This window comes from Cyprinus carpio, chromosome A10, assembly GCF_018340385.1.
Source record: "Cyprinus carpio isolate SPL01 chromosome A10, ASM1834038v1, whole genome shotgun sequence".
Taxonomy (NCBI): domain Eukaryota; kingdom Metazoa; phylum Chordata; class Actinopteri; order Cypriniformes; family Cyprinidae; genus Cyprinus; species Cyprinus carpio.
In genome coordinates, this window is record NC_056581.1 from 11908126 (window position 1) to 11935484 (window position 27359).

Here is a 27359-nt window from a genome sequence, read left to right on the forward strand (position 1 = left end):
GCGCGTGCTGCAAATCAAATGTAACAAGTTTACTCAGCGACCAATAAGCATTCACCATGACGAAGCCTAGTAACGTGCCATGAACAACCAAAATTATGCATTTTCCCCATTATTTTTATTTTATTTAATTTAAGTTACAGTTTGAACATTTAATATTAAAAAAATAACTAAAAGGGATATTTTTTTTTGGGCCACGCCATGGCCTGTAGGAGGGGCATCAATGACCGCTAGGGGGGGCACGGCCCTCGAATGCCCCACCACAGCGCCGGCGCTGTACTGGTGGTATACAGTGATATGTGGTTTGTTTTCACTCTGGTCCAAACGCCATGTTTCCATGAAGACTGACCAGAAAAGACGCACGTGACGTCATGTTTACATGACTCCCGATTGTTAAAATGAGTCTCAAATTAACGTAGGTATGCAGTTTATTTGTCGCGCTGCTGTTTTTGTTTCACACTCTAGCGGTTAATAAACAGAACTGCATGCGTCTTGCGGAAGAACATTGTAACAGGCGCTACTTCTCTCCGTTTATGTTTATGGACGAGTCACCCAGGTACTGTGCTACTCCGCAGCGGCGGCAACCCGCCGGACTAAAATAGTCCGAAAATAAACACTTATTATAGGTGTACCATGGTGATTCAGGATAAGACAAAAACACGGCTTGGAAGATTTGATAAGTAACATGATGTACTCGCTCATTATAAACATAACATAAACATTTTTTAAGTTTTGAACACAAAAAAGTTGCATCACAACACTACATAACGGATTCTCACTCTGCGTGTGTTTCGCGGTGGATGACGGGCGGGCTGAGCACGATGCAGGTACAAGAAGTAGAAGAAGAGAAGAGGATGACACCATTTGCTAAGCAGGAATGATTTTCATCCTTAACACATACATTTTAAACCACAAACTACGGAGTATGTTTTGGACATTATTTAACCTTGTCAAAGACGAACAAAATTTCTTACTCAACATTTACTCTTAGTAACATTTCTTGCTCAAAGTTTTAGGGGTGCTGAGCCCCTTTTTGGGCTAGCCTCGCCCATGGCCATCAGAATGAGAGTCAAAATATCTGATAAAACACCACAATAAACCACAAGTTATCCATGCGACTCCAGTGTAAGAAACAAATTCACCATCATTTCCAGCCAAAATACCAGTCCACAATCCATAATAACGCTTCATCCAGTGAAAAAGTCCATCCCCCAACTGACATATTAGTTTAAAAAAATTTGGGACTGTTTTTGCTTGTGAACGGTGCTTAATGTGTGCATTTTTTCTCTCCTGATTCATAGGAGACAACATTTTCACTGGAGAAAGCAATATTTTGCATTGAGGACCCAATGATGCAGCTTTTTTGACACAGCTTTTTTTTCCCTTAGATTTTGGACTAGCGTTATATGGATTACTTGTGGGTTATTTTGATGTTTTCATCAGTATGAACTCTCTGAACTTCTGATGGCACCCATTCACTGCAGAGGATCCATTAACGGGCAAGTGATGTAATGCTAAATTTCGCAAATCTGTTCCAATGATGAAACAAACTCATCTGGATGGCCCGAGGGTGAGTACATTTTCAGCAAATTTTCAATCTTTGGGCAAACTATTCCTTTAACTAGCAAGATTTGCTTTTTTTTTTTTTTTTTTTTTTGCACCAGCACTAACGAACATGAAGTGGAAGCCTAAGCTTTTTTTTTTTCAGCAGCAAGGTCCCTCTAAATGCAAGTACATAAAATGAAAACATGTTTTCCTCCTTAGACTATAATGACCTTCATTTGTCTTCTGCATGTAGTGGTTTTTATAAGAAAAATGCTTTGTGTACCTCAGAGAAGGAGCTCAGAGGAAAACCTCAGGTTTCAAATTGTGCTGGACTCTAACGTGTCGCATGTCCTCTCTCGCATTGCATCTGATCGATGCATCCAATCAATACCGCGGAAGACGATGAGGCCATTTACAGAGACACAAACCTCCAGCTGCAGTCATCAACCACATAAACAGATGTAGTGCTGATACGCTACAGGACGGAATATGCTAAATCTAATGGCACACTGTCCCGTTTATGAAATACTAATGAGTGACCTAAAACCGGAACCATAGCAAGTGTGAAATATGTTAAGACACTTAAAAACAAGCACGCAGATGTCAAGCAAGATATGTGAGAACGCTACTGTAGGCGCTCTTTGATTTTTTAGCAGAGCCAATTCAGAGGCTCAGAATTTAAGAGGAATAGAGCCACACTTTATGACAGAAATAGACAGGGCGCTACAGTTTGTGTAGGCAGACTTTAGCTGAGCGTGGCAAGATTTAACAAAGCTGAGACAAAGCATTACAGTAAAGGCACACCAAGGCCCCATCTGTTCAGAAAGCTCTCAGATCCATTCTCAAGAACACTGGGCTGAAATTGTACACCACTCAGCATGCAACTATGGGGTGTAAGGGAAAAGGAGCATGCTGCAAACAATTCAATATCTTAAGTGCACTTTTGAGTGCCACAACACCTGCTCCGGCATGCTTATGTTGTGCCATACAGATGAGGAGTGTTGAACTGCACAATAAAACTAGGAAGGCGAATGATTGATTTATTAAAACTGGGATGAAGACTTTATAATTAATTGAATTGCAGGTTAAGTGGGAACTGAACAGGCGAGCCGAACTCCAATTTGCGCTTTGTGTGTCTAATCAGAAAAAAATAAGCACCTTACCTTGGTCTATTTGTTCAGTTATTTAAGCCTGCAGTAATTAGTGTCAGGACAAAGTACTAAAGGTTAATGAGCATTTGATAAGGCACCGTTTTATTAACCAAAACACTTTTTCCTGCTGAAACATGGGAAATCTGACACTTTTTTCTGACTCTGCAGATGGTCTGAGAAACGTGATAAAAATGGCACTACTGGTTTTTGGCACATATCTGATTTGTGTATCCCAAGCCGAGATGGTTTTGGCTACAAGCAACATTAATTGTTTTTTGGACCACAAATATGAAGGCGATCGACTGCACTGTAAATCATGACAAAGGTCTGGGTATCGACACTTGATTTAGTGAGGAGAAAACAAAGCCTCTGCTCTATTTTTCCGTTGCTCTCTGGGCTGCATGTCTTAAATCAATATCCATCAACGATTTTGAAATTACACCCAGATTAAATCCCAATTTCATCACCGGGAGTCACATCTGCTGAGTTTCATTTAATTACATCAGCCTAGAAAAGGAGAATCAAAGTTGTTTGTCAACCATTATTTACCCAACTGAAATGTCAACAAAATCCCAAACCAATGTGAAGCTAGTTTTTGACAAGCTTTCTTCTTCCACACATAAATGATGTAAAGATTTCACTTTAAGAGATATGAAAATCCTCTCAAGATTTACCTTGTACGATGAGATGCACTTTTGTCGATTCTGGTTTCTTGTTTGTGAGGATGGAACATACATACGGCCCCTCGTCATATAAGTTTACATTTATGATCTTTATACTGTATTCAGTGACTGCTGTGTTTAGTAGGACCACCCGGGGGTCCAACGACCATTTTTCATTCCCCGTGAAGAGGATAGTGGTCCGGTTGAGCCATGCCACCCTTGATACTTTGTTGTCCACATTGCACCTGTTGAAAGACACAAATAGATGAGGATAAAGATATGATTGTTTGCCATATGTTAAAGTAAAAATAGTATCCACAGGTTCAAACTCTGATTGAAATTAGTTGGATACATTATGAGGAACTTAAATGAAAGGCAAAATGTTATAATTTAAATGAGGAAGTCATAATGGGATAGCATGTCCAATTATCAGCCAATACGTTCAAGTCGTTTATATATATATATATAGTAGGAAAAGGTCAAGCTGACTTCAATTTGAAGAAAAAGCCAAGAAAACAATGATTTATATACTAGACACAGTATTGGAGTCCAAAACTCAAGCCAAACCTTCAATTCAGCAGACTTTACTCAAGAAATATAACAATGCCTATAATATCACTTCAGCTTGCTAGGAATGCACAAAAAGAAAAAGAAAAAAACATGTGACAAAGCAACAGGTAATATAAACAGATAGCTGTTCTTTTTCTCTCCTTTTCTATTACAGATCTCGACTACCAGTTGGAAAATTAAAATAGCTTTTCATCTCATCCATTTCAAATAGCCGTAAGGGAAAAATTAGGGCAATTCTGGGTGATAGCCACCTTTCAGTTCAGAAGAATCTGGATATGACACTACATTTGTCTCCTTCACAGGAAAGGACATTTCTTAAAACTGCAAAAAAAAAAAAAAAAAAAGACCTAGAGGCATTCAAGATACTTTTTTACCCTTTTCTAAACTTTTGAGTGATGGCTCTAAAGGTTAAGACTAATTGAAAGTCAGAGCTCCATATTAAAAATCTGAGGCCGCAATCCCATGCACAGCAGTGTACTTTCACAAAATTAATAATAATAATAAAAATACTGTTTTTATGGTGTTTATTTGTAATTTTCTGGCATTTGCGTTACTTTTCAATAGTTATTTCATAATACAATGGCACAGAATGTGTTGTGTTGACATGGTTTTCATCAATGACACTTTACAAGGTGCAGTGAGGATTTTCAAAATGCCATTGCCAACCCATTCACGTCAGCATGCCAAAACACTGCAGTAATTCATATTAGTCTTTAAGAGGGCTTCACTCTCAAGGTCAAAATCTGTAAATGGATTATCAGACCATTTCCCGGCTCTGAAAATTAGTCAACAAGAGAGCAGTCTTTTGGCAAATCTGGAGGGCAACAATTGCAAGTGTGAAGTGAATGCTTTCTCAGGATATTCTTCAAAGGGAAAAGCTCATTCAGACTCTGTTAATCTATACAGAGTGCTGGAGCGCAAGAGAGCTTGCAGAGGATTTGAACCATAGAAAACCACAAGATTAAGCTCCGGTTTATAATCATGCATGCTCTGCAGTTTTTGCTTGGGAATCACTGTGCACATTCGAATAATAGAATGGATTTTTTTAAGTTTCAGTTTAAAATTAACCCCATAGCCACACTGTGCTGGCCTTAACACCTTAACACCTTAACACATTTTACGTCTTGGTGCTGTGGGGCCTAATTTCCCTTAACTTAATGCTCGCTTTCCCCTCCACACCAAAAAAATCTCATAACTATCAGAAGAAGCTCCCCCAGATGTTATTACGCACATTAATTCTGTATGCAGCAGCAGCACCCTCCATCTTCTGAACTGCACTGTTCATCATGCTTCAATATGTGTCTAGTTGATAAGTGTGTGGATTCGTATCCTTATTCTGGCTGAGAGCAACAAACTGAGCCTTAAACACAAAAATAATGACATTAGCATGATGGGGGGAAACATGGAGGTTACACCAAAAGTTAATTTTCTGTTCAAAAGTTATATTTTAAGGGGCTTATTGGTGAAAGGCTTGCACTTAGAATAGGAAGGTCATGGTTCCAATCCCACCGTGGGCACCTTCTCTGGCCGTTCTAAGCAGGATGCTTAACACCTCATCTGCTCCAGGGTTGCTGTGGGACAGATGATTGTGTGTTCTGAATTTCTGCGTCTGCCTGTGACAGATTAGATTAGCCATATGCAAGATAATGAGTTTGCATAGTGGCTGTGGGAACTGGTGCAAAGTCTTACATAATAAAGCAAAAACGTTTGACTTTACAAACTGTCTCTTGAGTTAAGTGTTAAAAAAGGTGATTACACATTTCTAAAACAATTAAACTGCTACAAAACAGGTCCAAGACTTGATTTGAGTCTTAAAACAGACAAATATTTATGTTTATGCAATACCAGGACAAACAGCAATGTCATCACACAGTACATGCTTCTCATTAAACAGCATGCATACATTTATAATGATCCATATCAAATAGATGGCACACACATTTACATATGCATATCAACCAATGGAGCCATTATAAATTCAATATGCTAAAAAGACCGCCCTCACTGTGCTTGAAATTACTGCCACTTAAGCTGAGGCAAAAGCATATAGATTTTTCCACCCTGTGTTAAAAAAGTAAGAGGTGTTTCTTATAAGGCAGAGCTTCCATTATCCAGCATTGACAGGCTGAGATCAGGCCTCATTCAGTCAACTAATGACTCTGTCACACCAGTTCCTTGCACTTCAGCCTAATGGACTGCCCGCCACCTTGGCGCCAGATTGTTTATATGAAGAAATATCTTCTCAACTCAAACATGTTCTAAAATACATAGATGGCTTATCAATATTTTCCTTATTTAATATAACAACCTTATTTAGAGAGAGAGAGAGAGAGAGAGAGAGAGAGAGAGAGAGAGAGCTATTTTGTTTGAATAACACTTTTTACTTAATGTAATGTAGGAATGTAATCTTAAAAATAAACTTGCATACTTCACACATCATGTGTCACATGATGTAATAAAAATAGTCCTGGGCAATGGTTAATCACGATTTATCTCATCCAAAATAAAAGTTTTTGTTTACATAGTATATGTGTGTGTACTGTGTATATTTATTATGTATATATAAATACACACACGTGCATATATATATTTAAGAAAAATATATTGTTTATATATTAAATATATTTATATATAATATAAATTATGTGAATATAAATATATACATGTAAATACATGTAAATATTTTCTAAATATACAGTATACTGTATGTGTGTGTATTTATATATACATAATAAGTATACACAGTACACATCTATTATGTAAACAAAAACTTTTATTTTGGATGCGATTAATCACGATTAATTGTTGCCCAGCACTAAATAAAAAATCATTGAATCTGATTGATCTAACAGATTAGTCCAACGTTGCTAGGTAATATACAGGTGCTGGTCATATAATTAGAATATCATCAAAAAGTTGATTTATTTCACTAATTCCATTCAAAAAGTGAAACTTGTATATTATATTCATTCATTACACACAGGCTGATTTATTTCAAATGTTTATTTCTTTTTATTTTGATGATTATAACTGACAACTAAGGAAAATCCAAAAAAAAATATATGGAAGCGTAAGCGTAAGTTCTACTAGGAAGACTAAATGTCACGACACATTACAATTAAGGTCTAGCCAATCGACTTTCAACACGATGGATATAAAAGCCCACTACTCACATCATATTTTGTGTTTGCAGATACCGCCGCTGTCATTTCCCTCCATCCTCCTCCCCACCACCACCAGGTTGGCCCTGTCCATGCGGGGGGTAGGCTCCGCCCTGCCTTCGTCTTCGGCAGGATTAGCTGGTATCTACAAACTTCAGATCCACGCTACGGATGGGGCCTATGCCAAAATAATTATTTTTTTTGTGTTGTTGTAAATAAATACTTCAGTCTTATCTCTACCTCCCTGAGTCTTTCTGGTAGAACTAAGAAAATTACAATATAACTTAAGACCAATACAAAGAAAGGATTTTTAGAAATCTTGTCCAACTGAAAAGTATGAACATGAAAAGTATGAGCATGTACAGCACTCAATACTTAGTTGGGGCTCCTTTTGCCTGAATTACTGCAGCAATGCGGTGTTGCATGGAGTCGATCAGTCTGTGGCACTGCTCAGGTGTTAATGAGAGCCCAGGTTGCTCTGATAGTGGCCTTCAGCTCTTCTGCATTCTTGGGTCTGGCATATCGCATCTTCCTCTTCACAATACCCCATAGATTTTCTATGGGGTTAAGGTCAGTTGAGTTTGCTGGCCAATTAATGGTCCTTAAACCAGGTACTGGTAGCTTTGGCACTGTGCGGGTCCCAAGTCCTGTTGGAAAATGAAATCTGCATCCCCATAAAGTTAGTCAGCAGCAAAGTTATGGCACCCCAAACCATCACTGACTGTGGAAACTTTACACTGGACCTCAAGCAACATGGATTGTGTGCCTCTCCTCTCTTCCTCCATACTCTGGGACCCTGGTTTCCAAAGGAAATGCAAAATTTACTTTCATCAGAGAACATAACTTTGGACCACTCAGCAGCAGTCCAGTCCTTTTTGAAGTGAGACGCTTCTGACGCTGTCTGTTGTTCAAGAATGGCTTGACACAAGGAATACGACAGCTGAAACCCATGTCTTGCATACGTCTGTGCATAGTGGTTCTTGAAGCACTGACTCCAGCTGCAGTCCACTCTTTTTGAATCTCCCCCACATGTTTGAATGGGTTTTGTTTCACAATCCTCTCCAGGGTGCGGTTATCCCTATTGCTTGTACACTTTTTTCTACCACATCTTTTCCTTCCCTTCGCCTCTCTATTAATGTGCTTGGACCCAGAGCTCAGTGAACAGCCATCCTCTTTTGCAATGACCTTTTGTGTCTTGCCCTCCTTGTGCAAGGTGTCAATGGTCGTCTTTTGGACAACTGTCAAGTCAGCAGTCTTCCCCATGATTGTGTAGCCTACAGAACTATACTGAGAGACCATTAAAAGGCCTTTGCAGGTGTTTTGAGTTAATTAGCAGATTAGAGTGTGGCACCAGGTGTCTTCAATATTGAACCTTTTCACAATATTCTAATTTTCTGAGATACTGAATTTGGGATTTTCCTTAGTTGTTAGTTATAATCATCTAAATTAAAAGAAATAAACATTTGAAATATATCAGTCTGTGTGTAATGAATGAATAGAATATACAAGTTTCACTTTTTGAATGGAATTAGTGAAATAAATCAACTTTTTGATGATATTCTAATTATATGACCAGCACCTGTACTTTGGTATACCAAAATATATATTTTAAATTATATATATTTTGAAAACAGTGGTATATAGTAATATATAATGTGTGTATATATAAACACACACACACACACACACACACACACACACACACACACACACACACACACACACACACACAAATAAATAAACATATGATCCACTCTATGTAAAACTAAACAACTATTGCATGTGAGGGTACACGATTTTACACATTTTTCAAAGGTACAAATTATTTGTTTTAATGAAAAAATTATTGAGCACACATTTACATTTTTTTTTTTTTTTTACATTTATTTCTGTTTAAAACCACCTGACTGATTAAAAACCAGATTCACATACATTGTAAATCTGCTCAGTGTCATTCTAATATCCATATGGTTAATATTGGACATCACCCAGCATAAATACAATAAAGTGTAAAAAATAAGGAAAAAATGTGGTCTTAGTAGGTTTCCTTAGTTGGAATACCAGTTAGATGACCAGCTAAACAACCTGAGCAACAACTTGGGAAATCAGCAAGACCAACACCTAAAATAAGAAAAACATTTATTTTTATTTTTATAAGGATTAAGTATATTCTGACAAATTCTAGATCTATTGTTAAGGATTTAACACTCTTAAATATCTTTCTAAACATCAATAAAAACAGATAATGTCAATAAAGGTTAAATCTGTGACAAACATATAGGGCGCAACAATTTTTAATGTTTGGGTGATGACAACGAGAGGCCATTTCATAAAATGACACATATTTTTCATATCGCTGCTGTGCCTTTTACAGATATGAGTAGGTCAGTGAAACTCTCTGCTGTGGGGATTCGGTGCTTGCAGATCATTTTCGGCAGATAGCCATGTGGTCTCAGGGTGAGATTAATGACAGGCAGGCTTTATGTGATGGGAGACTGATGAAGGCCATTACAGCAGGTGCAATGAATGGTGGCCACTCTGTTTGGGCTTTCAGATAGAGGGGAAACAGGAATGATTTCCCCAACCAGACACAGACAGCAGTGTCGAAAGTAACATACTCGGATTAGTGGAATGTGGGATATATAGAAAAAGTAACAAATATTGTCACACAGAAAACCATACATTAAAATGTAGTGTGAAATAGCATAAACCTTCACAAAAACCTTTTTTTTTTCTGCTTTGCATTGAACTATCCAAGAATGTTCAATGGTGAAACATAATGATTTTTTTTTTTTGTCAAATTTTTATGGATTTTTATGTAATTTGTCAAAATTTTTTGGATGCTAAGTTGAAACTTCCTGATTACGTTTAGAAAAAAGATAAAGGTTTTGACAGATTTTTTCAGATATAATTGATAAAAAATTACAGAAAAGCATTTTATGTTGCTACAAAAATATATGTTTCGACTAAATGCTGTTCTTTTGATCTTTATTTATCAAAGAATCCTAAAAAAAATTATCAAAGTTTCCACAAAAATAATAAAGCAGCACAAAATATAGCTTTCCAATCATTAAATCATTAAAATGTTTAAAAATCTTATCATTTTTTTTGTCAAAGGCCTTGCAGACTAACTAACCAAGTTAAATATTTTAGCCATTCTATTGCAAGCAAAATAGAAGAAAAAAATATATATATATTTCAAATGATTTGGAGTAGAACTAGAATGCAAAACAAAATTTCATATTTTTATTGACAAAATTCTTAATGTAGTTTCTAGCCAGGGATTTATGTATTTCCTGCAGATGTTTTCAAAATTTATCCAGATGCAAAAGCAAAAGCATTTGCTTTTCTGCACTCCATTCAAGTCTTTTTAGTGAGCCGTGGCCCTCGTTTGAATTGAAATAACAGTACAATTGAACAGGGCGCCACTTGTGATTGCCACTTTTGTCACTGCTTTCAAGGTGGATGCACTAACATTCTATTTGTGTCTGTCCTCAGAGGATCCATCTGAAGGCCTCAGCCCATCTCCATAGCTAACTAGTCATGTGGATAAATGACCTACAGAAGTATGAAGAGAAACTGCCATTTTTGGCCCATCACTTAAGAACACGAGAGATTAACGCTACCGTTTGCTTTGTCCCACACAGCGGTATCTCCACATCAAAGACCTGAAGCTTCACCGAAAAGCAAGCATCACATTGGGATTGAAATAATACTTCAAACTGGAAAAACACATTGTTAATAATGTGTATACATATTTAAAATAGAACAACTATGCACTTTTTTTCACTCAATTTATTACTTAAATTAAACCCATGACCTTGACATTGTTAGCACTGTTCTCTAAAATTATTTTTCTTGTTATATAGGTAATATTTTATTTTATTTTTCAGTAAATTGGGTATTTTTATATTGAAAGAAATTCTGACTGTTTCTTGTCTCTAGCATTCTAATTTAATCAGCTTTTATTTTCAAACACACACACACACACACACACAACCTCAAGCCACATCACATCCGGTAAAGACACCTGTAGGCTTATATATGAGACAGGCAGTCATTTTGCTACAAATGTTCTTGATAAGCCTTGAAGGACATACTGCTAAGCAGAAGTATTCACCGTCTCTGTATTGTGCACTGAATGCCACATTAAAACAGAACAGAGAGCAAATGCACCCTAAAAGGATAAAATTGTAGAAAGACATGAAGGAGAGAAAAACTAGGAGATGTTGAATATGCCTTGAAGCAAGGTCAAGTCAATGATAATGCACTGAATGAACAACATCTCTTTAAAAAGCCACATACCAGACAGGATGTGGCTTACGAAAGGATGAAACTGAACTGTATTTTGAGACAGTTCAAGAAAAAAAAAAAAGTTTAAAGCAAAAATTTAATTATTACAGTAAAAATTAAATATAGAAATAAAGCTTAAAAGGCTATTTTGTTCTCTCACCATGCAAGGTAGAGTATGTGTGGAAAAGCAAAAATAATTTTCTAAGAAAATTCACCTTGAAACTATATATATATTTTTTCTTTTTTAACTTTTTAGAAATGGCTGACAGCACTTTCACACAGTTGCAAACCTTTTAGGCATTAAAAATATCAGCATGAGGTGCTGCAGGTCACCACCACCAGAAAAGAGTTGGCAAGGTCTCATTTAAAGATGAAAAGAAGAAATTCCCCCTCCGGAAACATCAGGCAGCTGGACTCAAAACAAAGGATTCTGGTCTTGGAACCTTGGAAGGGGGTTTAGCCAGCACTCCCTACACAACTCTGAAGCATGCAGTAAAAGAAAACTGCAAGGAATGACAATCCACAGAATGTCCCCAGAGACAAATATCCAGGATGATCCTCTCTTTATCTGGACCCTTGTCTGTAGACACCTATTTATGGTTCCCATGGTAATAGTCGGAAGAGAGGTTTAATTGGTGCATGCTCATTTTTAGCCTTCGTGATGTTCTACAATATTCAAACCAAACCACACAAAATGGTCATATACTTTAAGACCTTATAAATGATTTTAATAAAATTCTTGGTCTATTCTAGCTCAGAATTTCATTTTTTATGTTTGTTACTATCTTGTGGTACAGTGCACATGAAACAGGGCTGAACTTTTATTTCTTCTCCTACATTGGTGTACTTTACACTCTGGAAAATGCATGAGACTCATGAGAAAATACATAAACTCACAACAATGCTATACAAATTCCCAAGGCTGCTCACTTTTATGGTACGAATGTAACTAAAGAAAGATTGAGAATTTTTTTTTTTTTTTTTTTTTTTTAAACAGTGTTTAATTGTGAAGACATACTATTCTGTAAAGATCTCTATTTAAAGGTTCATTTTATTTTAGCATATGAGAAAAGACAGACAGACAGACAGACAGACAGACAGACAGACAGATAGATAGGTAGATAGATAGATAGATAGATAGATAGATAGATAGATAGATAGATAGATAGATAGATAGATAGATAGATAGATAGATAGATAGATAGATAGATAGATAGATTTCATCATTGTGTACTTCAGAAATTTGCATCCTTTCCCCAGCCATTTCTCACTGTGCATTTCTCTGTCTCCAATTGACAGCTGAAAATGTCTTCCAGATACGCATGACTGGGGCAGAATGACTGCGGGCAACGCCAATGAATAGAAACAAGTCCCCACAGCGTGAGAGTGAGAATGTAGATAACTGATGAAGCCAAGATACACCTACTGCCTATCATCAGCCTGATTCAATTCTGTTTTATCTAGCTGCAATGATACGATTCTGATATCTGATAATACTGTGGGTGAAGCAACACTCTGGGCTTAATATTTTTTTTTCCTTTTTTTAAAAAAGATAAAGTGAAAGGAAAGAACATGGAGGTAGAGAACGAATGAAAAGAGAAAAAAAGCCATGAGCTGTGTGTGGTTTGGGAGTTCATAGGAGGGAAATTATTCTAATACTAAGAAAAAAAAAGACTCTTATTATTTGCACAACTAACATTTGCAATAGGTGCACAAGTGAATTCAACTCACTTTGATGTGAGAAAGTAGGAGTGACAGAAATTAAAAAATTTTTACAAGCCCTAGTGAAATCCTGAGAGAAATGTTCAGTAAGTCAATATTACTCCAGAAAAAAAACCAACATGCAAGCTTTTCCTTTTACAGAGGAGTACAGAGAATGATTCTATCCGCTTAAATCTAGACCAAGCTGGGTAATGAAAAAAATTATGTTTACAAAGACAGCCCATCTTTTATCTAAATGCAAAACCTCAGAGCGATATCCCCTCTACAACATAATCATTAGCTCTCAATTCATGAAACACATGAGGAATCGTGGGAGGTTATTAGGCCAATCAAAAGCCAAAGCATGTGCTACTAATAGAATCTGTACAGGTGGTCCAGAAAATTTCCAAGTCATTGTTGTTCTGATTGGTTGAGAGCAGCGTGGCGTGTCTAGCAGCGCAGGATGTGGGCCGTCGGGAGGCCTGATTAATCTTCATTTTCCTGCTCTGTCATTTTTAACCATGATTCACCAATCAGCCACTGCGACAAAGACAATTTGTGCAATGAAACACTTCTACTTTGCAATAATTACCAGACTTTGCAAAGTAGAATTTTTTATTTTTTTGCATGAAAACTAGCAGAGAATATGTGCATGAAGTTCCGCTGATACAGATTAAAGGGTTTGGATAAGCCAATGCCTTGTGATGAATTCATCAACAGCAATATAATATTATTTATTTTGTAATAAATTACAAAAAAAAAAAAAAAAAAAATAAATAAATAATAATTAATTAATACATTTTAATTAATAATTAATAAATTTTAATAAAAAAATAAGTTTGATAGATCTTTTTAAATATTGTTTAACTGTGAAGACTTATTGTTTTGTACAGGTCTTTTTTAAAGGTTCATTTCATTTCATTGCTAGAGAAACTGAGGATAGATGGATAGATGGATTTGAATCTGAATGTCGTACATAATCAACATGCCATCTTGAATTTTACATTTTCAACAAAATAAATAAATAAACATAATTCACCTTAAAGACTAAATTTCCACTATCTACAATGACATCCATTTTTCTAGAAATAATCTGCCCATGCTCAGCGTGGGAACAGGGAGTCTGTAAACACACACACACTAAATGTGCCAGATGAAATGATAAATGGCAACCAGTTAGTGTGCTGTCTGGACCTCCACCAGGGGTAGTATGTAGCAAATCACCAACAACTCAACAAAACAATATGAAATGTTTTGTAAGACCCCAGGAATGCAGCTTCTCCATTTAGAGGAAGCACTGACTCCTGATCAGAGAGAACAAACTCAATCCTTCTCTCCTCTCTTTCCACGAAAATCAATTTCTCCCTCTTCAGGCAAACCCGTTCTGAGAAGGCTTACAAATAGAAGTGTTTACGTTCTTTAGTAAAGCATTAAAGCCAAGTCAAAAGCCTTGACGTTAAAAATAAAGGAAGTGAAAGACAGAATCGAGTCGAGTGAAATAGGTGATGATTCACTGTCGACTGCAATACCACCATTCTGAACCTCTGTGTTTCATTCAGTTTCACCTCCAAAACACAGGGTCAGGATACGGTATTTATTCATGACCTAATTGTGCAAAAATGTCTAAAAACATTTGTGTGGAATTTCAAGAACATTTTAAAACAGATTCAAACAGTCAAACTCAATTCCTGGAGGGCTGGAGCCCTGCAGAGTTTTGTTCCAACCCTGCTTCAACACACATACCATGTAGCTTTCAAATAAGCCTGAAAGACTTGATTAGTTGGATCAGGTGTGTTTAATTAGGGTTGAATCTAAATTATGCAGGGCTCCGGCCCTCCAGGAATTGAGTTTGACACCCCTGCCCTAAAAGCAATACAAATAGCTGCCTAAATACAAAAAAAAAAAAAAAATGCCATTAAAATACAGTACATTCAGAATGTCAGAATGTCAGTCAGATTCATTATTAGATTTAGGGTCGGTACACTCGTAAGAAAAATGGTTCTAAACAGTACCAGAAAATGGTTCTTCGGTTTGTAACAATAGCAGAACCCTTTTTAGTGCTAAATAGAACCATTTTTATAGGGTTCCATAAAGAACCATGCTTTGAAAATGCTATTTAGGACCTTAATGGTGTTATAAATAACCTTTTTAATGATAGTTTATTTTCGTTAATATTAGTATATTAACATATTTATATCATTATTAATATTATCTCTATATATTATTTATTAATATTTTTTTTTTTTACTCCTCTATCTGCCTGGTATTACAATATCCTGCAGTGTCTATTAGGGTTTTACATAAAAACAATGTGTCAGTTTGGTACTTTTATTTTTTAATGACGTGAATTTGTACCAAAAATTACACTGCTCTAACAACAGTTATCAGCAGAATACATTAATAAATGACAATTGAGATTGAACATAAATAAATACTTAAAGAAGTAAAACAAAATAGAAACTGGAAATAGTAAAATGAAGACCAAGTTCCAGTGTATTTTCCTAATCCTTTATGATGCCTGTAAGTCCATTATGTGTATTTTGGTGTGATTGAGTGGCAATTCTCTCTGCAGATGATGAGGTTGTAGGACAGCATCTGAAATACTTCAGAGTTACAATGAGTCTCCTTCCATTTGTTTTTGTAAAAACAAAATTAAAAAAGGACCATAAATTTAATATTTTTGTCACTATCCTTAACTGAACAGGGCTGGTCACACATGATTTGTAAGACACCAGTTACAATTTGAAAGTTAAAAGTTATAGACATTTTAAGAAAGAAATAATTTACCTGCTGAGAGTGTGTTGACAGTCTGTGTAGTTGGATAGCTGAACTCAGATGGCTCATTAGGCCTACTGAACTCAGAAAATCAGTAGGCCTAATGAGCCAACTTTTTTGTAAATTTAAGAATAATAACAATTATTTCCCAGTAATTAGAAAAAAAAAAAGATGGTTGACCTGTTGAGAGTGTGTTGACAGTCTGTAGTTGGATCACTGAACTCCAGAAACAAAGTAATGAAGTGCTTTGACAGTTACATATTTGAAAAACAAAAGGGCGGGAATAAAGAACCATAAACTCTGACAGAAAGAACCATTTCAGCATTAAAAGGGTTCTTCAGGATGCTATGGTTCTAAACAGAACTGGTTCTACATGTAAAGAACCTTTAAAGAACCATCTTTTTTTAGAGTGTAAGATTTTTTCATGATTCTGAAATATGTGTTTAGCTCACCAAGGCTTGATCTTTCAGAAATCATTCTAATATGAATTTGTGCTCAAGAAAAGATATCTTATAATTATCAATGTTAAAAACAGTTGCTTAATATTTGTGTGGAAATTTTTCCAGGATTCTTTCATGAATATAAAGTTCAAAAGAACAGCATTATTTGAAATAAAAATGTTTTGTAACTGATATCTTTACTGTCAACTTTTGATCAATTTAATGCATCCTTGATATAAAAAAAATAATAACTTACTGACCCGAACTTCTGAATAGTGTACATAATACATAATCTTCATTTTTTACATTTTCCACAAAATGTTTGCATTTCTTCAAATGGCACGTACCCGTACAAGCACAAATACAGTACAGTATAGACTGTATGGCACATCATTAGAGAAATATTATCTGCGTAAATACGTGTACACTTAATAATTAACTTAAAACAATTTACCAAGCCTAAAAATAAGCCAATACACACGTTACTAAGTAACAAGAGAAGTCCTGCTGTAAACCTGTAGTGTTAGTAAGCATTCAGACTCATTTTTGGAGATGGATGCTCTATTTGGGAAAAAAATAAACATAATAATAATAGAAATGTTCTTTTCCACGCTTAGAAAAAAATTACATTTCTTTGATTGTGACGATCCATTTCCTCCAAAACCACAAGACTTTTGTGACAGTTGCCTATGCATTAAAATCTATCCAGCCCATGAACCAGATTGAAAATCATGGCAGTCAAAAAAAGGGAAGGCTGAACCCATTTCAGTTTAATTACAGCACATTTTATTCCCAGGGAAAAACAATAGCCCCTTCAAGCCGCCTGTGAGGTTTCACCTCAAGATGATTTAGCTCTCAAGATGTCAAACTCTCTGTCAAGCAAATACATGGGTTGCAGTAGCCTAATAGTTAAGATTCTGTAGCGCAGACACAAAGGTTCAGCCCCGAGCAGGAGTGGGACAGGAACTGGGGACTTACTAATATCAAAGTCCTGCTCTATCACCATTGTGCCCTTGAGCTGAGCACTTAACCTCGGGTTTCTCTGTGAGAAGTGAGCCTGCAATTAATCCACAGAAAGACAATACGAATAAAAAGCATGCTATGTGGTAACAAGTTAATGTAAGACTTTCGAGTCCTTGATGCAGATAATGGCCAAAATCCACCCACTCAGACAAGAAGTGACTGTCTGATTGACTGGTAAGATTACTAAACTTTAAAATTGATTATCAGTGAAGCCAATCAGAGCAGAACTGATGTACTCTGCCAGTTTTGTGTGCAAAACACATAAGACAGCCAGCAAAAAAATACTGTTGTTAAAACGTGGACATGCCGTTTGAGGCTGAAACTATGCTTGAAATATGCATTACATAACAGTCAGGGCATAAATCTGCATGAAAGGACATAGATCATGAGTGTCAGCAGATAGTATCCTACTTTATGGAAGTCTCCTTATGTTTTTGATAGCACAAGAATGCCTAATAGCCTCCAGTGCTTGACTTTGCATTACTTTGGGCTTTTGTCGATGATGGTCTTTGGAGACCCTGATACAGTCAAGTCCACTTTTACTGCAGAACTCTACCTAATTACCACACCATTGTCTTCAAAGGAAATCCTGATGCACACTAATCTAAAACCGCACCGCAATCTTTTATAAAACACCTAAAAGCCCATTCATGTTCTTTTTGGAAGCCCTGGCACTTCAGTTCTCACGCACACGCGCGCGCACACAGACACACACAGACACACACACATACACTGCAGACAGCACTGAAAGCAAAAAGATTGTATTTGCACCTCTAAGGAAACGAGGGCATGAGCAGAGGTTTGCGCTACCAGTCAGTGATACGTTATGCTCTGTGCATGCAATATTGGAAGATCCAGTCTTGTGAGGAAACAATTTCTATTCCATTTAAATTGCATTTTGAGTTTCTTTTGTTCTCGTTCTGCTTCATATTGAAATTACAGACGCCATGAAATCTGAATTAAAAGGTCACCCAAAAAGGGGTGTGCAATTTATATCTTTTTCCTTTGCTCCAGTACAAACCTTTAATTTTCTACAAAACAAATGCATATTATTGATTAATCTCTATTTGCACGTCTATAGAGAAAGCCCCGAGGTCACTCTATTTAACTCCAAAATGTCATTAGTGTGAGTGGGATTTAAATTAGAGACAGCCACTTCACCCTGCCATATTTTGGCTATCATCTCAAAGTAAATATTGAGTACATTTACATGGACAACAATAATCAGATATTAACAAGATTAAGAAAATACTCTGATTAAGAGTCTACCATGTAAACAGAGATTTTTGATTACCTTAATCCGGCTAAAGTCAATGGCTACTTGAAGTAAACACAAATCGAATTAAGACATGTGGAATATTCTAATTTTAGTCGCATTATGGAAGGGCAGTATAGAAATGTACAGTGCTTGAATTGGGCAGGAACACACTTCAGTATTTTATTCTTTAGCATACTGGTGTAACGGAGGCCAGCGGGTAGGTGTTGAGCATGTAAACCTCATTCCCCTGATCTTAAAAGACGCACTAGCGACTGACGCTTGTGGCTGCAGTCATTTAGCCTCCTTGTTAGTGCGTCTGCCTTCCACGATGGAGACCTGGGTTCGAGACCCACTCGGAGCAAGAACAAGGTGTGGCAGACGAGGACCCAGGAGAGAGGGGTTAAATTGGTGCCGTGACCCGAATGGGAGTGAGGTTTAGGGGGTAAGTGTAACGGAGGCCAGCAAGTAGGTGCTGTGCAGGTAAACCTCACTCCCCTGATCTCAAAAGATGCAACAGCAACTGACGCTAGTGGCTGCAGTCGTTTAGCCTCCTTGTTAGTGTGTCCGCCTCTCACGCCAGAGACCCACTCAGAGCAAGAATGATGTGTGGCAAGCGAGGACCCGGGAGAGATAGGTTACACTGGCACTTTTTTGTGCGTACCGGCACTTCTGACATGTTGCCTGTACTGAGTCAAAGTATCAGTGTCTGGGTGATTAATAATGAAACTATAAAGCAAACTACCCAGGAAGTCATTTGAAACCGGTACACTTCTGGAAAGTTCAAGGATACAGTAAGGGAATGCATTAGTAATATTAATTATTTATATTATTTAAATTAAAATCTTTTGGCATTATATACATAAATTGGGAATTATGAAAATGTATTCATTTGTCATGTGGTACTTTTCGCCACCTTTTGCGACAAGATACACACATGGCAGTGGTCAACCGTTTGACAGCAAACAAATGAGCATAGCTTTAAGCAAGAAGGCACATTTTTTATCCATCGTTGTCTGTTTGAACGTATAGCATGACATATAATTATGCACTTGAAGATTTTGAAAAATAAAAAATAAAACACGTCTGTATATTGACAAAGCCCCTTGAAGGCAAGCCTGCAATCTTTAGCCAAAAAAGTGTAACGGCTAATGCTAACGCTCCCAGTTTGCCAGAGGAGACCAGAGGCCGTTTTTTTTTTTTTATGGATGTCAATGGAGGATAGGCTTCACTACGCTGAATAAACAGCTTTTTAGAGGAAACGGCTTATCATTTAATGAATCGACAGCCTATCAGCTAATCTTCAACCTATTTTAAAAAAAAAAATACATAATATAAAACACTGACTTTTTGCAAAATTTCAGAAAAAAAAATGCCATTTTATAAGAGAAGTCACTGACTTTTTGCGACAGGTGGGATACAGCTTACGACATTTCTCATTCATTCCTATGAGATCTGTAAACGGCGATTGAGTGTCACACAATTCTGACTGAAATTCAATGACATTAAGGCTGTAATGTGATTGGTTATTAAGTCACATGTGATCTAAGTTGACCGTTATGCTTTATAGACCATTTCAACAGCTATTCGCCTATGGAAGCAGATTAGTCTCAAATATAATTCACGCAAAAAACACGATTCACACATGCGTAGACAATTTCACATGCATGAAACCCTAATTCACGTACACACAAAAAAAATGAATGTGCGTGAAAAAAAAATATATATTCACAAAAAGCAATTCACATGCGCAAAATAAAATTATATATTTCATAAAATACATTTCACAAATGCAAAACACAATTCGTAGATATACAACTGTGCACAAAAACCTTTGAATGTTTAAAAATGTACGAGTGTCTGAATGTACAAGTCGGTCATTTACTACGAATCCACTTGGATTTGTGTGTGTGTGTTTTTGAGACTTTCCTGGCAGAGCTCTCTTCCCACGTGGGTCTGTCGTACTCTTTAGCCAATCAGATGCGAGTTTACCATTCAACCAATCATATCATAAGCCACTGAGAGTGCATTCAAAGAGAGTAGTTTTGCACGTTCAGACGAAGTCACAGTATAATAATGGCAGAAGCTTCCTTTGTTTGAGTCTGCGCGTCAGAAACCGAAGTGATAAAAATCGCTAAAAATGGGCTTCACTTGTCTCAATTGAGTTCCAATTGGGTCGCTGTGTCCATTTCTTTTACTGTCTATGGGATTACTGATGTAAAGGCTTAATTTCCGTTCTAATTAATCCATATTGCGCAAAAGGTGTGCAGAATCGTGCTCCTTGAATGCACTCTCAGTGGCTTATGATATGATTGGTTGAATGGTAAGCTCGCATCTGATTGGCTAATGAGTACGACAGACCCACGTGGGAAGAGAGCTCTGCCAGTTGTTCTACTCCCTGACCGAGGGAACTCTCGGCACGGATGCACTGGCACACAGCTGGCGGCGGGGCCTTCCCAAATATGCGTTTCCCCCAGTGAGCCTTCTCGCACAGACACTTTGCAAAGTCCGGGAGGACGAGGAGCAAGTCTTGCCAGTGGCGCCGTATTGGCCCACTTGGCCCTGGCTACCCGAACTAGTGCTCCTCGCAACAGCCCCTCTTTGGCCAATTCCTTTGAGGAAGGATCTACTGACTCAGAGACGGGGCACCCTTTGGCACCCGCGTCCAGACCTTTGGAAACTCCATGTCTGGTCCCTGGACAGAACGCGGAGGTTCTAGGTGACCTACCCCAGGAGGTAGTGAACACCATCACTTCAGCAAGAGAACAGTCTACGAGACACACTTACGCCTTGAAGTGGAACCTGTTCATCGAGTGGTGTTCTTCTCGCCGAGAAGACCCCCGGAGATGCCCGATTGCGGTAGTGCTTTTCTTTCTGCAGCAAGGGCTGGAGCGTAGGCTGTCTCCCTCCAACCTCAAAGTCCAAGTTGCGGCTATTGCTGCGTACCATGACCCCGTGAATGGGAAGTCTGGTAAGCATGACCTCATCATCAGGTTCTTTAGAGGGGCCAGGAGGTTAAATCCTTCCCGGCCCCCCTCTATACCCTCTTTGGATCTGACTCTAGTGCTAAAATCACTACAGCAGGGCCCATTCGAGCCTTTGCATTCAGCTGAGCTAAAGTTTCTTTCATTGAAAACTCTGCTCCTGCTTGCACTGGCCTCCTTTAAGAGGGTAGGGGACCTGCACACATTTTCGGTCGATGATTCATGCCTAGAGTTTGGGCCGGCTGACTACCAGGTAGTCCTGAGGCCCCCGGCCCGGCTACGGGCCCAAGGTTCCCACTACACCCTTCAAAGACCAAGTGGTGAACCTGCAAGCGCTGCCACTGGAGGAGGCAGACCCAGCCCTGGCTTTGCTCTGACCTGTCTGAGCATTGAGATGCTACATAGAATGGACACAATGCTTCAGGACCTCAGACCAGTTTTTTGTCTGTTACTTGAGGCCGCCAGAAGGGGAATGCCATCTCTAAGCAGAGAATGGCCCACTGGATTGTGGATGCCATAACCCTGGCTTATCAGGCACAGGGTGTGCCCTGCACATTCAGGTTGCGAGCTCACTCAACTAGAAGTGTTGCATCCTCCTGGGCGCTGGTTCGTGGTGCCTCGCTGACAGATATTTGTAGAACTGCAGGCTGGGCGACCCCTAACACGTTCGCTAGGTTCTATAGCCTTCGTGTAGAGCTGGTATCCCCCTGTGTTCTCACCTCAAATGGGTAGTGGCACCGAGAGGCCCCGGTTAGTGTCGGCTTGCTAAAACTGCTCCAGAGTGTCCGTACTGTAGACCCTGTTGAGATCCTCCATTACCCTAGGCAGCTGGACGCGGCAGAACGTCCGGCACCAGGCCTTCATGATGAATCCGTGAGAACCGTGGAAGGCTGGGTTCCATATTGAGACCTAAGCGGTACTCATATGTGTATAGTCCATGGTATAGCCTTAGAGCCTGTGTTTTCCCGGCAGACTTCTGCCTTCCCAAGAGGGTTTGAGTCACCTCAAATTTCTCCATATACACCTAAATGGATGCTATATGTGTATTTGCTTCCGAAAACTCCTTCAGGAAGGATGGGGCTTCCGCAGCGTCCCTGTTCCAAGCAGAACGGGTATGTTTTCCCAGTGTTATCCAATCTCACCCAGTGAGGTAGTGCTTTGACAATGGTGAGTGGAACTACTTGTTCCGAGCCCTGGCCTACACCTAATAGGGGCGCAGGCGGCTCACACAGGGAACTGGAAGGGGCAGCTCCCATGGCGCTTTGGTAGGGATCCCAATTAGTCGGTCACCGACGTGACATTGAGAGTGACCGACTGAAAGGGAATGTCTCGGTTACATACGGTAACCCTCGTTCCCTGAAGGAGGGAACCGAGACGTCATGTCCCGCCGCCACGGTTGCTGTACCACCGCTGAGCTGCCGGGTTTCCGGCTCGGCTCCTCATCGAAAACCTGGTATGTATTGCACCTGCTGCCTTATTATACTCACGCTGTGATCAGCGGCAGCTGGATGCAATAATTGCATGCCAGTGTGCATTGGCTCATTTAGTTTACACTCGAAGTAGATTGGTCTATCGAAGCGATATCCCAATTAGTCGGTCACCGACGTGACGTCTCCTTTCCCTCCTTCAGGGAACGAGGGTTACCATACGTAAACGAGACGTTTATTGACCTGCTATATTAAAGCAATATCATACAATCATTCTGTCTCCTTGTTTATTCTAACAGCCCAGTGGTTACTAGCTAGAGATCTTTTGAACTAGCAATGGCAGATTTTAGTCTAAGAAAGTAGTTCAAAAAACAAATGGGGTTTTATGACCCTCCTTGTTTTTTCCTTACTTATACTTTTCTGTTGAACTATTATATAAAATCAATACTTACCAGATATATCTTATGGGTATTTTCCCTCCAATGGAATTTTTTTTTTTTTTATCGTCAGAAAATATATTCCACCAAATATTTGCCCCACTGTCATTACAAACTTGTATGACTTTATTTCTTCACAAAACAACAGTGCATGTTAACCTCAAAAATGACACAAAAAAAAGAAAAAAAAAAGAAAAAGAAAACTGAAATTGACCAAATTCTTCTTTGGACATAATAGAAGTCTTCAAAAATCCTCCATTTGTGTTCCATAGAAAAAAAAATAACAGCATACAAGTTTTGAACAACAGTTCAAGTGACTTTTGGGAAAACTATCCCTTTTATGTACAGAAGCTGTGAAAAAATGGCATACTGTATAACGAAAGGTACACAGACATTTACTGCTACATGTCAAGAAATAAACACTTCAACAAACAAATTCTTCTGAGAGTTCGGCAGTTTTTTGCCCACCTACAACTGCTGACATTTAGACTGATGGGTCAGCAGTTAGTATTTTCCCCTCTCTATCTTTCTTGCTGTTGCCTCTGGTCTGTCAGAGATCCAGTCAGGCTTAAAGACAGAATTAAGAGGAGGCCAGAATTCAGGTAAATCTGACAGGGTCTGAAGGATCTGTGCCTTAATAACTGCACAGACTGGCCTTGCTACTCTCTGCTTTCATCAGAACTTCAGGTATGTGCTGAAGCGAACTGTTAAAAAGTTCAGCTCATGTTGTGGGTATGCATATGACGATTACTTGAGACACATGGAGTCTGAGGGTTATTGAAATATATTTACACATTTTAAAAGCTAGTATTTCCCTGATTCTCTGAAAGCATGACTGATAGGGGGGAAAATCACTTCCTGTTAAACAAATGCATAAATGCCTACATATAACACAGTACCATTCAAAATATATAAAGCATACATGCAGTTGTAATAACCCTTTACGAAATTAGGTTTTCCAGATCAAAAATTATCAGCCTTTTAAAAATTGCTGGTATATCTATCATTATGCTATATTATCACCACATCTTAGATTCAGACAAAATGACCAGAACACAACATGAGGTTTAACCACTGCATTGTTGTTTCCAATCCAAATTAAAAACATAAATTGTCTGTTTCTATTTCTTTATTCACTTATTTCCTAATCCTAAGCCAGCTGGATACATGCAAAATGTCATTTTAATATAGAGTATATATTAAAATTCTTTGCACAGTTAGAGTAATACTGCATTCCTTCTTCAAGGACTCGTGCCTATGATAAATATGGCTTCAAACAATGCAAAAACATCAAAAAGTAAGAAAAAAGGCACCATTCACATTCATATTATCATAATCTATTTAGACAGGAAATGCCTTATCATTGTACATTATATCAAGTATGCACAGAAGCAAAAACTGGGGAGAGTCAGCAAAACTTTGACTACAAAATTTGACTACTAATGTAGGGTATGAAATCAATACGAATGAAGACCAATTTAAGGCTTTTTACTTTCAGGGGATTGGATCAGAAATATCAGGCAGTATATTTAAGAGATAATCAAAGTGTGAATGTCTCTAAAGGCAAAGCAAGCCTTCAACAGCATAGCTATTCTCTCAGTCTGTCAATATTGGTCAATGCTGAGCTGCAGGCTTCGGTTCACATCAAAGTGCATCTGCTGTCTTAAAACGTGCTCTAGGCACTTACAGTAAATTGTGCAGAAAATGCTTCTGTGAATGTCAAAAAAAAAAAACGCTCTCTGGCACTCCCAGGATACATTGCTGAGAGTCATTTCTAATGTAAAATATAATGAGACACTCAGTGATAAAGCAATAGCATAGTAAAATTATCTTTGTTGTTAAATTTCAAAATCAGCACCGTGTTAAAAGCTACAGTAAGCAGGAAAAAATCTTGTATTGCACTTTGCACTTACAATATTGCTGTAAATAAATCAAACCAAGTGATCCTACATGATTATAGTGAAAATGACTCCAGCATGCTTTCGTTGCAAGTTACAAAATAGAAAATTATTTTTGTAAACTCCATGACTCTGTGACAGCTTATCTCACACATTATAAAACATGACTGCAAAGCATCAGATTTCAGAATACCTGCTGCAACAGTATGTTCTAAATCATAAGAAAGGGTACAAAGACATCAAAACTGTCACAATGCAATACATCATTCATAAAAGAGAATCAAGGAGAAAGTCACGTTTGTTGTTTTAGTGAAGCAAGTTAATCTTGCCATATCTTCTGAAAAACTGAAAAAGCATTCATATTTGATTTGCTCAGCAACGAATGAGCACAGTGAATCACAGTGGCTGGACCGTCAGTTCCTGAGAGGGAGTAAAGCAAATCACAGATGATATCTGTAAGGTTTTGATTTATATCAATCAGCAAAAGATGGAACAGACCAATGACCCCCCAGACACAAGTAAACCCTAATGTAAAAGGAGGGCAACAATTATTTTCCATTTACAATAAATCAAAAAACAAGTAAAAAAAAAAAAAAAAAAATTGTATATTAGAATATATCAAATTATACATGATTTATACTTTATTTTAGCAAGTTACAGGCCTTTTAGTATAGTGCCCCCCTTCAGGTAGTGGTGCACGAGTCTTTTTGCTGTAAAAACTCATTTTAAGACAGTAAACTTAATGATAACTTTTATATTGTTAGTAATATTTCAAGAACACTTACTGGTCTGAAGCAACTTAGGTTTACTTTCTAAAAAGAATATGGTGTGTGTGTGTGTGTGTGTGTGTGTGTGTGTGTGTGTGTGTGTGTGTGTGTGTGTGTGTGTGTGTGTGTGTGTGTGTGTGTGTGTGTGTGTGTGTGTGTCAAATGTGAGTATGATACATCAGGCATGTGAGGATATCTAAATCATCATTGTATGTTTTTTGTCATAATCATAAAACTAAGCTTTTAAATATAATCTTACTAAGACATTATTTATATGTATTTTATGCAAGCAGTCTGCTGTACCCATTACAAGCTATCAGAATTTCAGAATTTGGTCATATAAATATCAGCAACTGCATTAAATTACATATTTATCACTGAATAAAACTGTTTTTTTTTCCTCCTCTTCGAGTGTAAGCTCCATGTTCTCACTATATTACGCTATATGAGCCATAAAAGCCTGATATATATATATTGGATTTTGTCTGAAGGTTCAATGAACTGAAAATCACCAATCAATACTAAAAATCACCATGTCCATACCAAACAGAATGAACCTTCTGTAAAATTAAAAATTCATGTCTGAATAGGTAAGATCCTCATGTCCATACCAAACCTTTTGAAAATGCAGAATTCCCATTAAGAACATGATACTGTAGTATCATTATTTGTGCATTCATTTATTCATGAATTCATGAAATTGTTTGCTGTACTACCAAGCAGTGATGTTAACTAATGTTATGTAATGTGATGTTAAGTAATGTTAAACTGTGAAAGTGAATAAATATATATATATATATATATATATATATATATATATATATATATATATATATATATATATATATATATATATATATATAATATAAATAATATACACAGTTGCAATCAGAAATGAATAAAAATCTTTTCAAAGTGTGGGATTCTGCTTTGGATGACTTCTTTATGAGTTAAGTGTTGCATAAAATCAACACAAAAAATGTATGATGTAGTATTTGTGCGTAACAGTATATTTTGTTAAGATAGCCATGTCACAATTATTCAACCCCTATATAATATATATGTTATTTTTAAAGCTTTCTGACAGTTTTTATGGCCTGAAGTGGAGCTGAAACATCATTAAGCCTTTGGGAACTCAATAACGATCCTTCCTTTGCTTCAGCTGTGATGCATATATAAACCACAACCATGAAGGTTTTCAATGTGAGTTGCAATCATGGGAAAGACAAAGGAGCTTCCACAAGAGCTGAGAGAGGAGATTATTTCATCACAT

At 37.6% G+C, this 27359-nt stretch overlaps 1 protein-coding gene across 2 annotated transcripts in view; it reads right to left on the reverse strand.

Annotated features, from left to right (window-relative positions):
• Window positions 1-27359, reverse strand: part of LOC109091108 (opioid-binding protein/cell adhesion molecule-like) — a 161716-nt gene that overhangs the window by 39258 nt on the left and 95099 nt on the right. For both annotated transcript variants that reach the window (XM_042765240.1, XM_042765239.1), the window contains one exon: window positions 3368-3600. In XM_042765240.1, coding sequence (XP_042621174.1) covers window positions 3368-3600 — 233 coding nt within the window. The remainder of the gene's footprint in view (window positions 1-3367; window positions 3601-27359) is intronic.